We start from the raw sequence: 16,090 nt of genomic DNA, 5'->3' as shown, positions 1-16,090 counted from the left end.
ACTAAAAAGAGAGGTATTGAATGACTGCACCAACAGGGAATGAAAATAGCATTGAGCTCAGTATCAACCTCAAGGAGGCTTAACGCTTCCGCATTCTGATGCCCTGATAAAGCAAAAGAGGATCGTGTGGGAGGTAAGAGAGCTAGAAAAGAGTGACAAAGAGGAAAAGGAATTTAATCAAGGAAGAGAATGTTCAAGCATTTCTGTCTGGATCTGGTGTTTGTTCAGTTTTAAGATGGATGCAATTTGATAAACTAAACAGTTCAGGCAGTGTATATAGTAGGGCTGTCAAAATAACGCATTCATTTCGATTAATTAATCTGAGAAAAAATAACGCGTTCAAAAAAATAACGCGTTCAAAAAAATAACGCAGATTAATCCATACCACATTGACGTTTGGCCCGTAGCCGTTCTAGCCACCATTCGACTGTAAAATGAAGGAGGGAGACGAGAATGTGCTGCCTGGATCATTGATTGGAACATTTAGCTACTTGTTACTTCTTCCTGCCAACCCTGGCTACCGAAATCTGGTGCCCCTGATATGTCTGCTCTTCTCTCTGATGCTCTGAAACGGACGATACAGGCAACACAAACACCGCTGCACGGGATGCTAGTTAACACTATACTCGACAGCAGCTAACGTTAGCCTACCGCTAGCTAGTAGCTGGATTAAACACCGTTAAAATGCTGACAGCTAACGCTAAACGGTGTAAAGTTTGACTGTGTTTTACTGTAGAGGATTCAACACTGGTATGTAACAGTCTGCTAGCCTGACAATCCAGCTGCCACTAGGCTGCGTCTAGATTTCTAGGCTAACAATCTGCAGCTGCCGTTGGAAAAACAACACAGACGGTGCGTTCAATGAAACTGGTAAACTACAGCCTCGTGGTGCATTTTAAGTTATTGTAAATGTCCTTTTCCCATCTGGTGGTTGTTTTTGTTGTTCAACAGCAATTTACTAGTGAAATAAGTTATTGTTATAGATTATTATCAAATCATTTAATTTTGACCATATGGCCTTAGCAATAAACAAGCCCTTCTTTAATGTCACCGACTGTTGTTTAGTACCCTTCTTTTTTCTTTTCTTTTTTTACTTTCTTAAAAAGTATCGGTTCAGGCACCATTAATAATGTATGCGATTAATTTCGATTAATTAATCACAGAGTATGTAATTAATTTGATTACATTTTTTAATCAATTGACAGCCCTAGTATTTAGTATATTTAATACAGTCATCAGGAGCACACATGAGCACTATTCTACTGTACTGTGCTGCATGTTGCTGTAAATACATTAACAGTAACATTTTGGAATGACTAAACTATATAAAACTTTGCTTATTCTCCTCCGTGATTTGCAGGTGTGTCCGTGTGTGTGTCCGTGTGTGTGTGTGTGTGTGTGTGTGTGTGTGTGTGTGTGTGTGTGTGTGTGTGTGTGTGTGTGTGTGTGCTGTGATGTGATGTATGCCAATCTACTGTGGAAATGTATACAGTACAGCAGAGAGGGGTGAAAGAAGGAAAGAAGGAAAGCACTCTAATGATCTCAAGAGTCTCTCTCTCTTTCCATTTCCCCTCTCTCACCCACTAAGTCTGTAATCTTTTTTTCTCTCTCCCTCTTCCTCTGTCTCTCTCTCTGAAGGGGAGTTGATGTTTCAGATATTAGTGAGCTGTGTCAGACAGTTAAACTGCCCTTTATCGATCCTTTGGCTTCACTCTTTCCAAGCAGCCGTTATGGTTTTAATGGCTTGTAATGGTCCTTTTTGATGTCCAATTGCTCGGCGATGCCGCCCTTGTTTTTGATATTATTTTAAAGGGTCCTCCTAACGCCGCCCTCAAAGAAGCCCGTTTCCGACACAAATGTTTCTATTATATATATTTCTATCACTCATTGCAGCCTCTGATTCCTTAAATTATAGTTGTCCATTTTAACTGATCTTTTCCTCTTCGGTTCCTTTCTTTTTCTCTACATTGTGCCTCCTACTAAATTCTCTTTCCTGCTTCCCTTACACCTTTTCGCTTTTGATTTCTTTTTTACTCTTCTCCAATGCAAAAACAGCTGTCTAGCAGCCTGAGTCAAATTGCAAATTAGCTTGATTAAGAGGATGTATTTTGGCCTCATCATAGGATTTTCTTGTTAAAAGCTTTATTTTCATAGAGAAATTAAAAGTTGTATATGCCCAGCTAGCTCTTCAAAGTGATATGGACTCCATGACCTAAATAAGGAATATCAAAGCGTGGAAATCCCAGAAGAGAAAAGAGAGAAACAGGAAAATAACCAGGATTTTGGGGCACAAAATAACATATCAGTTTTCACAAGATGGTGTACATAATAAAGTCCCTGTGTGTATAGTTTTATTGTTGCTGGTAGCTGGCAGGTCCTGCACCATCATTAGTGCCCTGAGTATGACGCACTGATTTTATTTTTACTAGCCCTCCTTCAGAAAAACTACAGGGGGAACGATGGTACTCGAATGCAAAAGGGAATTCAGCATGTATTCATCTTGTATTCTTTTTAAATGTGTCTCATAGACCTCTTGGTGTCAAAGACATGTGTCAGTAGTAAAAAAGAAAGAATGAGAAACCGAAACATAAGGATGTTCTGTCAAAGCTCTTGCTCTTATTTAGTGCCTATGAACTAGCATGTTTATTCAATATGTGACACCAACAGTTGCGACCCGTTAACGGCTTGCATTCAACAAATGTTGCTAATTAGCTAATTACTGTGTTTCCTGTCAAAGGGCGCGCATTTAGCACTATGAATACGTACGACAGCGCACGTGAGCTCAGCTTTACAGTACACGCTACTGCATTTTACAAGTGCAGGCGGCATTCATGATAAGAGTCTGATTAATGCACAGCATAGCATATAATTAATATTTTTTTCTGGTCTTTTTCTGCCTCTTTTTTGCCTTCGATAAAAGAGAGAAACTGTGAGACTCAGTGGCATTAAGAGGAAGTCTTCATATTTTTACAACTGTGCAGCAGGCTCATTTGTCTTATAATTAGCTTTGCTTTAAATGTCAACATTTGCCTTGTTTAACTTAATTAGCAGTCTGTCCCAAAAATCTGGGATACAATTTACAATCCATAAAAAGGATGTTGAATTGTCCTTCCGCTCACTTGTGAAACAACATTAATCAAGAACGAAATAAGACCCAATTACCTCTCTTAGCCCTTGTGTTGTCTTCCTGTCCAAACTTTTGTTGTTTAAGTTGCTTTTTTTCAAAGTTTTTTTTCTCAACGTTTTTCTGTGTGTGTGTGTGTGTGTGTGTGTGTGTGTGTGTGTGTGGTTCAACGCTTTGGTCACATATATTTATGGCTTTTTCCCGACATTTTTGTGCCTTTTTCAATGTTTTGGGCACTTTTTGACATTTTCGGCACTTTTTCTAAAGTCTTCTTTCAGTGTTTTTGACAGTTTTTTCATTGTTTTTGTTGCTTTTCCTAACATTTGTCTTATGTGTTTTTTTGTTTTTTTTTACATTTTCAGCACTTATTTTGACGTCCCATATTTTCTGTTATAAAAAAACGTTGAAAACGGGTCAAATTTGACCTGAGGACAACATGAGCATTAAGGATCCTGTCATTTTCCCTACAGTCCTGTCTTAAGTCACATTCCGAGAGAGAGGGAGAGAGAGAGAGAGAGAGAGAGAGAGAGAGAGAGAGAGAGGGAGAGAGAGAGAGAGAGAGAGAGAGAGAGAAGTGGGTCTGAAATGAATCCATTTGATTGCACCTTGTATTTAGTAAACACACAAAAGTGGACACATACAACCAAATATGAATAAGGCTTGCGGGACTCACTTAACCTTTAGAGGACAGTTTATATAGCGTACTATATAGCAAAACCAGCACACGTTCACACAGCACAAACATGGGAGTTATCTTTACTCATAATGTTGATAAATGATCTATTGTGATGCTCACACCATCCTTGCCCTTGCACTTTGAGATTTTAGCTTAAACTCTGGAAGTCATGAAATATGGATACAGTACACAGGAGGATTTGACGTGAGTAAGGCAGAATACTGCAGTGCCAGGCATCACATATTTTATTGAAGCATCCAGTGTAGCACTCGGAGTGTGATAGAAAGAAAACGGGAAAAAGGAGACCCTAAAGAGTTGGTGGAGGCTTAAAAAAAAACAAAAAACAGAGAATGCTGCATTTTATGGAGGCAGGGATGCAACTGTGCTGTCCCTAAATTGCCTGGTTTAATGAAGCACTGGCGATCAATACAGCAAGTGCCGAAGAAAAATGGGCTTCATATACAAGTAAATATTAGCTCTATGTCCTGGTCTTGACCACAATACCTTGAGAAGGCGCATCCATATTTTCCTCCCTCTATATATAGTCTCTAAACAGATATGAATCAATGGTTTGATGCTAATGTTTTGCCAGCTCTACATTGAGGAACCCTGGAAATATCTAAACTAGGATACAGAAACAGATGAGCCTGACTTTTCTGTCTGCATTTCCAAAAAAAATCTTTGAAAGGCATATTCACTCCTTTTTCCATTCAAACTCGAAGTGAAAAATAAATATTTGCCTCTTTTCCAACAGTGGGGGAAAAGTCTTCTTCTACAAAGTAAGTCCACTTCTACAAATAATCTATTTTGTAGGAATAACGCTCTATTGTCTTCCTCTTCTCTTTCAAATTACAAGAAGCGAAGCATAATATTTCATTACAACCTCGACATGGCTGAGAGTGAACAGTGCCGCCGCTGATAGGCCTAATTGGTGAGTGAGAAGGGGCCAGCATTTGGTGGGAGGGTGGGTTGGGGCTATTTCCTGGCACTAAATGAGCCATTTACAGAAAACAGACACAACTGCTGTGGAGAGGAAAAGGACCTCTTGTAAGTTAAGTAAAATAGAGTAAAGTGAGAGCAGCAGGTTGTACAGATACCTGTGCCAGCAAGTATTTAAAAAGCTTGCCAAATGCCTTTGGAATTATATAATATCATGGTGAGGAGAACACAAGATTAATCACAGACCAAGATGGCTGCCAAGAGGATGGCTTCAACCATCATTGTCTTGCGGGGGGGACGACACAGCAATCAGTGGCATTTGTGGCTGATGGCAGCTCACAAACACAGCTGTGTCTTGCCCCATTTCTTTGAATTTCAATGTTATGCTATTACAGTCAATGCCTGTCTGTCTATTTCTCCATCATTCCCTCAATCCGCTCCTCGCCATCTGTCCCTGGTAGCATTCTTATCCACCATTTTAATTTGCTTGGGCAGTCATTTTAGCGCATGCACAGCGCTGCATTACAAAATGTGACTGTAAGTAGTACAGAGGAAAGCAGAGCTGCTCAGGGAAGGAGGTCGACAAATAAACAGCATCACGAGACATGAATCAGAATCACAAAGTGTCACAAACAGAGAGGGATGTTGAAATTAATCATTGCATCAATGCATCGCAATGCGGACGTGGACGATTCTGCATCGATGCAATGCCAGACCAAAATCGATAATATCCTATTGTGTGTTACTTGTTGATTTTCCGGTCGCTGCTTTTTTTGTTTTTGCCTTTTGTCTGCTGTGTTCAGACTCCACTACATCCAGGAAGTGCCTTTTTTAAAGAGCAAATACAATAAAAAGGGGTAGTTCATATATATCTGACTGCTTGAATTTGTTGATGAAAACCATGTGTAGCAATATATAATGATATTGAGGAGGTGACGCATCGCAATATCGCATCGTGATATCGAATCGAAGACAGGATAATCGTAATCGAAATGTGAGACCAGTGAAGATTCATACCACTCCAAACAGATCAATCCGTAGGTACAGTACACACAGAGCTTAACAATAAGCAGCTGGCAAGTGAAGCTTAGCTTGAGAAGAACTGTATGTGTTGCAAGCCCTGTGCTTTCGTCAGACTGATATTGGCCTTTTTTAAAACCTGGTAAATGTTGTCTGCCTCTGATCTGATGCAGCTGCTTTATATATTGTAGTTATTCTTTTGATTAATATGTTTTACAGGCTGACAATGAGTCTCCTAACCTGAATTGTCTCAGATGTAAAATTTTGCAGAAAAGTGATTCACTACTGGCCTCTACGACCTGCAAGACTAGGGTCACGTGACAGACAGGGGTAGCCGAGCTGGTACCAACGCTAGCAAGCTAATCAGCTAGCATATTCCCTGCCAGCTGACTACTATTATTACAGTGTTATCTTATAGACTACGCTGGTTGTGGGTTGGACAATGTTTTTTTTTTTTTTTTAAACAATGGACACATCCCCTAGGGGGTTTCATGGGCATGCTCCCATGTAAGAAAATGTCTATTTTAACGTTTAAATGCATCAATCTGGTGTACTTTGAAAAGAAATCCAGAGGTTAGACTTGATTATTCTTATCTATGGATGGAAATATTTGACTTCAGAATTTTAACCATGCACACAGAGGTGGAATAGTTTTTTCTTCATATTTTTGCATTAATGTCACTAGGAAGCATACCAGTAGAAATATATATATATAAACCTAGAATAGCCCCTGCTGCTACTACATACTACACCTCAGAGGGAAATGTTGTAATGTTAACTGCACTACATTTATCTGACAGCTTTTGCTTTATTGCTTCACGCTGGGCTTGTTTCAGCAACAGCTCATTGAGTATCGGATACAATTAAAACTATTGAGGAAATATTTTCCTTTGACATTGGTTCAGTATTAAACAAGATCGCTGCAGTTGGCAATGGCGAAACAAGCTACAATGTAAGTTAATAGAACAATTGTCCAGCTTGTATTTACGTTCAGAAAAGTGCTTGTTTTGCCACTGACCGGCTCAGATTAATATTCTAAGTGTCTGACAACATTATGGAAAGGATTTCTAAGGACGTCGACCTTTCTGTTAAAGAGTAAGATCCTTTTTTTAAACATAAAAAAAAGTCTGCGAAATTGCGTTCGCTAAACCCACCACACTCCTTTCAGCATGGTAAAATATGGGCATTCTAGAACATCTCTGAGCTCTGAGCAGCGCTCTGGCTGTCTTGAGCCTGCACGTGTAGGGTGCACGACTATACATTTGGTCAATGTTTTCCTTCTTTCATTTCATCCAATTTCGGGTCTGTCAGTCACAGTGAAAACCGGGGACATTTCCAGGGACAGCTCCAGCCGGGGACATTTCCAGGGACAGCTCCAGCCAGGGACATTTCCAGGGACAGCTCCAGCTGGGGACGTCTGGTCACCTTACCTTGTTGGCATTGGGCAGCGCCCTCTTCATTATCTAATATTTCTTCAGTCAGACAGAGTTGGTGGAAGTCTTTCGCATACAGAGCCACACATTAGGAGGAATTTGAGGGACCGTAAAATATGAACATTCGTGATAGATAAAATGTCAAATATTGGAGGGAGGTTGGCTTGCTATTGATTTTTTTGCATTGTTTGAATCATAATTTGTCAAAAGTAAATAGAGGTGAAAAAACTAAGAAACCTGGCAGGTTGTTTAAAAGAGTTGTCCCCTTGTTGTACAGAGTTTTACCCTTTTGTACAGTACAAGTAAACTAACCAAAGACGGCGTCAGTTGTCTCAGTCGGTCACATGACCTTGGCCTTGCAGGTTTTAGAAGGTGGTAGTGGCCCATCAAGAGTCTCCCAGTCTGGAACAGAGTTAGTGCAGCTTCCCATTCCATTTTCCTTGTTTTTATTTCTTATTCTTTTTTCTTTTTCCTCCATCTTTTCAATTAGTAGTAGTAGTAGTAGTAGTATTTGAATCACTGTATCACCCCCTAACCCTAATTTAGGGAGGTTTCAGGATACATTTCTTTTAAGACATTATTCCACCTGCTGGGAATAAAAAAGTACTGGCTACTGAATTTTTGTATAAAAACATTGGTTCTGATACGACCCTTCTAAAAGCTGTTCTGTTTTAAGTATGGCTATGTGCACTGAAGTGTGTGCATAGAGCATAATGAACGGGTATGCAATGTGAGTTTATTTTTGTTGAGCTTTTTCCAGGGGTGGTTATTCTCTCAGCTATCTCTACTGTAGATGGTATCAGCAACCTCCCTGTTTTGATGTGGAAATGATGAGCTTGTTAAGCCTGGCCCATTTAATCACCATGAAAAATTCTCCATTGCCCTCCACGGCAACTAAAGTCTTGCATACGGGGTTGAGTAATAAATATGCAAGGTGACTGAATTCACAGTTTTAAAAACGGATTCCCACTGATGTGGCACACTAAACGTTGGGTTTCAAAACTTCCAATCATCTCTCCTTCCCTCTCTCGCTCTTCCCTCGCTCTTCCTCTTTGGTTCAGGGAGGCTCCTCCTCTTCCTATGCCCTTCCTTTCAGTCCATCTCTATATTCCATACTTGAGAAAAAAAAGCATAATTCTAGCTGGAGCAATGAATAACTACCTCCTACCACAACTGTTGTCAAAGCAGGGATTTTTTTTTTTCATGACTAAGACGAGATGATGGCGAGAAGCCACTGCCGTTATTAAGCGCTAACGGTGACAAAAAAAGACAAGATTAAAATGTACCTTAGTTTAAAAAAAAATGTATTATTAATTTTTACACACACACACACACACACACACACACACACACACACACACACACACAGTCTGGGTAAGTCCTAGGTGTCATCTATTGCCAGACCCATTTCCATAACACTGAGTCTGGTTCTGGTGGTTGATTAAAGTGGTAAAGTGGGCTGGAACAATCTGGAACTCCACTCCGGCATCTTCGATGAATAAGTAAATTATTATGATTGGCAGTTTCATACATCAGTGTTTCATTCTGCACTGAGTTCATGAACAAGGCAACTGTCTTTGGTTATTTCAAATGTCTTTAATAACAGCAGGACAGTTGAGTGTTTGGCGAGTCTAGACTAAAGCAACACTAGGCAACTTTTCCCACTTCGTTCCCCCTACAGGTTGGAAGTACATTACATTACGCTGTCCAGTTCAGTCGAACTGCAGATCCGCTACCCGATCTGGCAAACTTGCATAATGTAATGTAATGGACAATTCTGCTTCCAACCTGTAGGGGGACCGAAGCGGGAAAATTTACCTAGTGTTGCTTTAACTGGAATGTTTAATATATAACATTTGACACAGGAATAAAAGACAAAAAAAAAAAATTGCTGGCAAAATTCAGACAGAAAACATTTCGACTAAAAGTAATGCTTAAAAGTTGACTAAAATGTAATGGCTTTTCATTGACTAAAATGTTTTGAAACTATAAAACTTAAAACTATGAAGGATTAAAAAAAGAACTAAAATGTGACTAAAACTAATACGCATTTTTGTCAAAAGACTAAAACTAAATCTAAAATAGCTGCCAAAAGTGGCACTGCATTAGGAGTTTCCTTGTACCTACATGCTTGCTGGCCTAAGAAAAAACTATTTGCTTGTAGCAACAACAGTTGCCCTTGCCATCAAATAGTGAGAAATAGAGAATTCTTAAGCCATCTCCTTTAAACACAGATACATTATATGTATGTTTTATTTAGCCATTCACTTTACATTTTTTCCCTCAATCACTTGCTGGTCTGGTATTCAGACAGTGTCAGAATATGTATTTAGGATCTGACTGTTGGTGTTGGTCTGTGTATTTATAGTGAAAAGAACCTGGTTGGTACATTGCTCTGGGGAACACATTGTACCAGGCAGAGCGTTCTGCAGAGCAGAAGATTGCTACTGCAGTTCTCACAGGTAATCACTGACAAACAAGAGAGAAGAGCAAACACACACACACACACACACACACACACACACACACACACACACACACACACACACACACACACACACACACACACACACACACACACACACACCTAATAGCAATTCAAGTTCAACTATGGCTTGAACCCCTCTTTCTAGTCTAAGATCATTACAACCGAAAGGAAATGAACACAGAAACAAAAAATCCCTCCTTTCATTCCCTCATCCTGCCGATCTTTTCACTCTTGAGTGACCCTGACAAGACGAGCGAGCAGAAAGAAACATGAAAAGCAGCAGATTCACAGTAATTGCAAGCGGAGGAAATATGCCACGTAATGTGACATTCAGTTCAAAATGCAGCCTCTTGAATTATGCTATCTCTTCCCAGCACAAGCTTCACTCCTTTCATATCTGTGCCCGTTAACCTTTGTAGGGTTCGCAGCAAATGAAAAGTATTCTTTGGAAAAAGGCATTTCCCCTCTTTGGTACTGCGGTACAGTACACAGTCAAAGAAACTGTAAGCAATATCTCAGGGAGTCAAAAGTTTACCAGATGCAAGAATGAGTGGGGTAAACGCCTACAGTGATCAATCATTAAGCTCTACTAATTTAATGGCAGCAAATGCCATTTAGCAAGCCAGAGTATAATTGAATGGTAAAATCTAGTATGTGAATGTCTATCAGGTAATAAGCATGCCTGGACTGATAAGTACAACAACTTTTATGAGCTCATACCAATGTCAAAAAACACCCCAAAAGCATATTTTCACCATGAGGAGAAGTGCTATACTATTACAATGGGTCTAAGCCATAAAGCCATGAGTTGGGAGTGACCCCTTTGAAATCCCAGGACCTATCTGCACACCACAATTCTAAGGGGCCAAGATTCTTTTATAATCTCGATTAAATAGCAAATTCAGGTTTTCTGATAGTAATGCAGAAACAAGAAGAAACCTTAGAACATGTCTAAGTAAACACAGGAGTTAGCATTCCTAATAAAGCCCATTTTTGGCATCCCAGGTTCACAAACACTGTACATATAGGCTGTATACCACATGCACCACTTGTACACTCACATAATAACATGTACAGTAGAAACCTTACCTGCACCAGATTCCAACCCTCCAAGGACTCTGCTATGATGGAGGTCACGGAGGGGCAGACACCGCCGAAGATCATCAGGTGTTTGGGACCGTAGCATATGGCATCAAAGAAGGCCCTCAGCCCCTTGGCGTTGTCACACTACAGACACAGAGAGAGGTTGTGATGAAGGTGAAGATAAGAGCGGGGAGAAAAGGGAGAAAAGATGTAAACAAAGAGACATGAGGAAAAGAGAGAAGGGACATTTTAGTTTTTAGTAGAAAATACATCACATTTAAGATGACGGTTTGACATGAACGAGAGTACAAGAGGGAAAAAAGAAAGGGAGGTAAAAGTAAAAAGTAAATATTCCAGCCTTTTTTGGGCTACCATGTGGCTGGCACGCAAGAGAAGAATCCAGATGTACTTTGTCTAATCCGATCTTAATCCCAAATTTAAACAGACTTTGTGCTCCTCTGCAACACATATACAAAAGGGTTATAGATAAATTATAGATTATTTGTTTGTTTATGTCAAGAGAATAAGTTAAGAGCTTGAGATAATAGTCGAAGAAGTAGTACAATACTCAATAATCTAAACTGTGAGTCAATGAATCAATAATTACTGTGCATTGGATGCACTAAAAAACAGCGTAATTTATACTGTTTATGAAAAACGATGTGACATTTAACTAACATTTAAGTTATTACACTATGTGCGCCGGCACATACTAACGTTGAGTAATTGCAGCCGTGTGTGTGTGTGTGTGTGTGTGTGTGTGTGCGTGCGTGCGTGTGTCAGAGAGAGGGCCCCCGCTCTGATCCAATGCTGCAGAATGCAGCCATTTCACATCACTATAGCAACCGGAGGAAAAAAAAAAAGTGTGCGAAAGGGAAAGAGAGCGAGAGAGAAAGTGAAATGAGAAAAAGAGAAGGAAAAACAGTGTAGGTTCCTATTGATTGCTACATGAGCTGGCTAACTGGTTTTGCTGTGATTCCCTGATTTCCAGTTTGTAATGATATTCCTATCAGCAGTAAACACTCCAACCCCCCCACCCCCCAGTCCTCTATTATTGCCACTCACTTCAGGATGTGTGCCTGTGTGTGGCTGATGGATAGACGGACGGACTGACTGACTGGCAGGTGGTGTGTGTGTTTGTGCCCTCTGACACACTCCATCTCATCTGGAGAGTTATTTGACCTTGTTACCTATCAGCGGGCAACTGAATGAGATTTTCAGCTGAACAACAGTACAGCCGGCCCTGCACTGAAAATCCAATGTGGAGGAATGAGACTCCTAACCGGACACGTAGGACTGTTAGTTGTGATCTGTTGGTAACGTTATAAGGAGAATGGCAGGTATCATGGCTGCAGGCTTGACACATCTTATGTTCTTCATCTTAATAGACTGGTCATTGTTTTTGAGCAGGGCATGGTGGTCTCGGAGCCCTGAATTGAGGTCAAGGACAGAGACAACCTTGCAAGTCACACTATGAGCTGCTACCGCATTGCACTCACCCCTCCACAGTCTTATTTAATCATACAATTTGAGTCATCAGGCTCTTTTTGTGTGAATGCCTTTCTGAAGTAGAAGACCAATTACTGGCAAAATCAAGGCTTTCCTCATTGCATGTACATTCATGCTGGTAGGGAACAATGTATACTGTAATGTCAGTCAAAAAAAGACTAGATTGCAGATATGCCTCAGGTGAAATGAGAGGGAGAAGATGTGATTAGACACAGTGGGGATTCCTTACCTTGGCCACACAGCTGAATAAAACAGCAGGCTATTAAAGAAGATATTCCATTTGCATACTCTTATCATTCAATTCTCTCCAGCTGGCCATAACAACAAGGGGTGGTAGGATTGCGACTCTCAATTGGTCACCATGCAACAGATAAGAAATGTGGGCAACTAAACTTGTCAACGTGAGTACAATAGAGCTTGGTGTTATTGCAAGTTTAAGCTGATTTGTTACGGAGTGACAATGCAGTGTAGGTGGTGAAGAATGGTTATTTTCTTAGCTCCCTCCGCATCAAATCAAAGGGGATGAGGAACGAGACAGACCCAAAAGGTCACATACTGTACACAATAGAGCTGCAACTAACCATTATTTTTTATTATAGATTAGTCTGCTGATTATCTTCTTGATGAATGAATTAATCAATGATTTGGTGTATAAAATGTTAGAAGGTCGTAAAAGAATTTACATTACAATTTCCTAAAGTCCAAGGCAACATCTGTAGATTGCTTGTTTTGTTCAATCAACAGTCCAAAACCCAAATATCCTAAGTTCACGATGACATAAGACAAAGAAAAGCAGAACAATCTCAAAAAATAAGAACTTGGTTCAATGTGTGGCATTGTTGCTTGATAAATGACAAACAATTTATTGATTATCCAAATAATTGGCAATTATTTTTCTTTCGGTCGACTAAGCACTTAATTAACTAATCGAACTACCAAATTGGGGCGCCTGGGTAGCTCACCTGGTAGAGCGTGCACCCCATGTACAGAGGCTTGGTCCTCGCCACAGTGGCCACTGGTTCAATTCCGACCTGCGACCCTTTACTGCATGTCATTCCCCTCTCTCTCTCTCTCCCCCCTTTCAAATCTAATCTGTCCTGTCAAATAAAGGCCTAAAAATAATCTTTAAAAAAAAGATAACTATGGAATCACTCATCTGACGTTACAGTATAGTAAAAAACAAAATCACCAAAAGCTAGCTTTTTAACGGAGGAAGGAAATCAACAAGGGAAAAATCGAGAACGCAAAAGCAGCTTCAAGTAAAGCTTACCCCCCCTCCAACCACCCCCCCGGCAGGCACATATGCACAAAATCTGTATCTGTTGTGACTGCTCACAGAGCCTTGACCGGTGTGTTGTCATGCCAACGGTGTGACTATCCACACTTTGTACGCTAGATGAGGGAGGAGGCCGCCGCAGGGCCGGTGTAGCAACGGTTATATTTAGCCTCTCATTAGGTAGCACGACCACTCAGACATTAATCAATACTTCTTCAACTATGGAAACACAAGAAAGCTTAATGCCAGATAGAAAAAAAGCAAGATAGATGGGAGAGAGAGGCAACACAATCTAACATATAACAATAAGAGTAAAGAAGCACGGGGATAGTAAAGGTGATGGAGAGAGGGGCAGAAAATCGCTTGAATAGAGGGAGAGAAAGACTGGAGTGAAGAGGTATTAGCCTGACATTAGGCATGCACTAATAAAGCCAAATCAACCCGTTAAACCTGCCCTCCATTATAACCCCACAATGGAGTCATTTTATTCAGTGGCTCTCTGTGATGCTCAGCTGTGCACAGTGTGCCCTGCAGATTTAGTTTGAATCTATAAGAAATAACATGACATTGAATCTCATGTACTATAATGAATAGAAGGGGCGGTAAATTAATTTTTTTCACACGATATGTCCTTCATTCAACCACACGGAGACATTTATATTTTCCCAAGCAGTCACTGAGAGGTTTTGGTACAGTGTGTATCTTACTTCCCAATTTTCTCCAAGAAATATGCTCTAGACAAAGTATAAAAAAGGAAACAAATATAACTGTCCTGGAAAAAAAACAAAAGTTCTGAGAAAAAACTGGTACAATGAGGCAGGCACAGCAACACTTAACTCCCTTAACTCGCAGCAAGAAATACTACAGCATTTTATTTCCCTCTTCCCCAGTCTGAAATCTAATTCCTGGCATTTGGAGGCCATTTGGAGCAGATCGATGGGGTTAACGCCCGTAGTAATCTGTTTGACCGCCTTGGGAGACGGCCAAGAAAGGTGCGTGCGTGCGTGCGTGCGTGCGTGCGTGCGTGCGTGCGTGCGTGTGAGAGAGAGTTGGTGGGGTGAGAGATGATGGTAGAAGAACATGAAGATGGAAAGATGAAGCATGAAGATGATGGATATATGAAGATAGAGCCCAGTCTAATGTTGATCCATAAACAGAAAATGCACTTCGGGTGACCACAGCATGATATTCTGCCGGTCATACACACATAGAATCTGACTTGAGTTTAATTCCACTCACTGGATTTAGAGACACTTAATATCTATACACGATACACAACATTCAGGCTATATTACGGTTTTAATTTTACAAAATGTCTCTTCCTCAGCTTCACATTTCAGTGCAATGAGTTTGCATCACGACCCTTACCATTTAGAGAATGTTACTGATGGGACAGCCGGCCAAGGAGGAGTTTATTTCAAATGTTCCTCAATCCATTGTCTCTATTATGTTTCCTTCACTCTGACCTTTACACAAAGCTACTGAGATTCATTCTTATTGATTTATCATTACATGATGACATTAGCCTACTGTTATTGTGCTACTGATAAATTGCACTCAATTAGGCTAAATGTGAGGAAACGGCTGCCCAGGAATGTCAAGTGATCTAATGTTCCTATGATAATTTACATCCATTATACATTTTTAATCAAAATTCTGTAACATCTTGAAAAACTGCATTTATTTAAAAAGGTATGCCTTTTATTATCTTTAACCTTTATTTAACCAGGTAAGCTGATTGAGAACAAATTCTCATTTGCCTTGCATAATTGCAGTTACACATTCAAACCTGGAAGCTGCCCAGTACAACCACAGTCTGATCTGCGGGCCACTGAGCAGCTCCACTGAAGTGTTTTTTTTGGGGGAGGTTAAGGGCCTTGCTCAAGGACACCTCAGTGGTGGTGGTAATGAGGGAGGGACAAGCACTGCTCTTTCACTTCCACACCCAGATTTATCGGTCTGAGGATTGAACCGACGACCTCCCGGTCACAAGCTTGCTTCTGTAACCCTTAGGCCACCCATAGAGGATTAAAAACATATCCAACATCTTCAGCAAAAGTTTGAGGCACTCTTTCCTGCAGGTTTAACAGCTAGGGTAGAGTTCCATTTTTTTTTTTAACAGTAGGGCTTTATGAATTAGGCTCCTCTGACTTAATATAGTGCAATACAGTGCTTTGCAGTAACAGAAAAAATGACTTAAACAATCAGATGAACCTGCCCTCCCACATAGGGTCAGCCACAAACAGCATACCCAGAGTCTGTCCACTTACAAGGCAAAGTGGGGTCTTGAACCCAAATCCTCCATTCAACCAGCACTATATGGCGAGACCACCAGAGTATCTTTGTGTGCACTGTATGTGTGCGAGTGTGTGTGTGTGTGTGTGTGTGTGTGTGTGTGTGTGTGTGTGTGTGTGTGTGTGTGTGTGTGTGTGTGTGTGTGCGTACAGTACATGTGTGTGATATTGTGACAAGAACAAGAGCTGATCAGAGCAATAGGCTGGAGCTAACCATGATGAAATGCATTGTTAGCGTTGCAAACAGA

General features: G+C 40.5%; 1 protein-coding gene across 4 annotated transcripts in view; it reads right to left on the bottom strand.

Moving 5' to 3' along the window:
• The window catches only part of gabbr2 (gamma-aminobutyric acid (GABA) B receptor, 2), a 198,783-nt gene that overhangs the window by 128,102 nt on the left and 54,591 nt on the right, over positions 1–16,090 (bottom strand). For all 4 annotated transcript variants that reach the window (XM_028598347.1, XM_028598348.1, XM_028598349.1 and 1 more), the window contains exon 3: positions 10,770–10,907. In XM_028598347.1, the coding sequence (XP_028454148.1) occupies positions 10,770–10,844 (75 nt within the window). In that variant the 5' untranslated portion in view covers positions 10,845–10,907. The remainder of the gene's footprint in view (positions 1–10,769; positions 10,908–16,090) is intronic.

This window comes from Perca flavescens, chromosome 14 (assembly GCF_004354835.1).
Source record: "Perca flavescens isolate YP-PL-M2 chromosome 14, PFLA_1.0, whole genome shotgun sequence".
In the NCBI taxonomy this organism is placed as follows: Eukaryota; Metazoa; Chordata; class Actinopteri; order Perciformes; family Percidae; genus Perca; species Perca flavescens.
The sequence above is the reverse complement of the archived record's forward strand: the minus strand, read 5'-3'. Positions and strand labels throughout refer to the sequence as shown.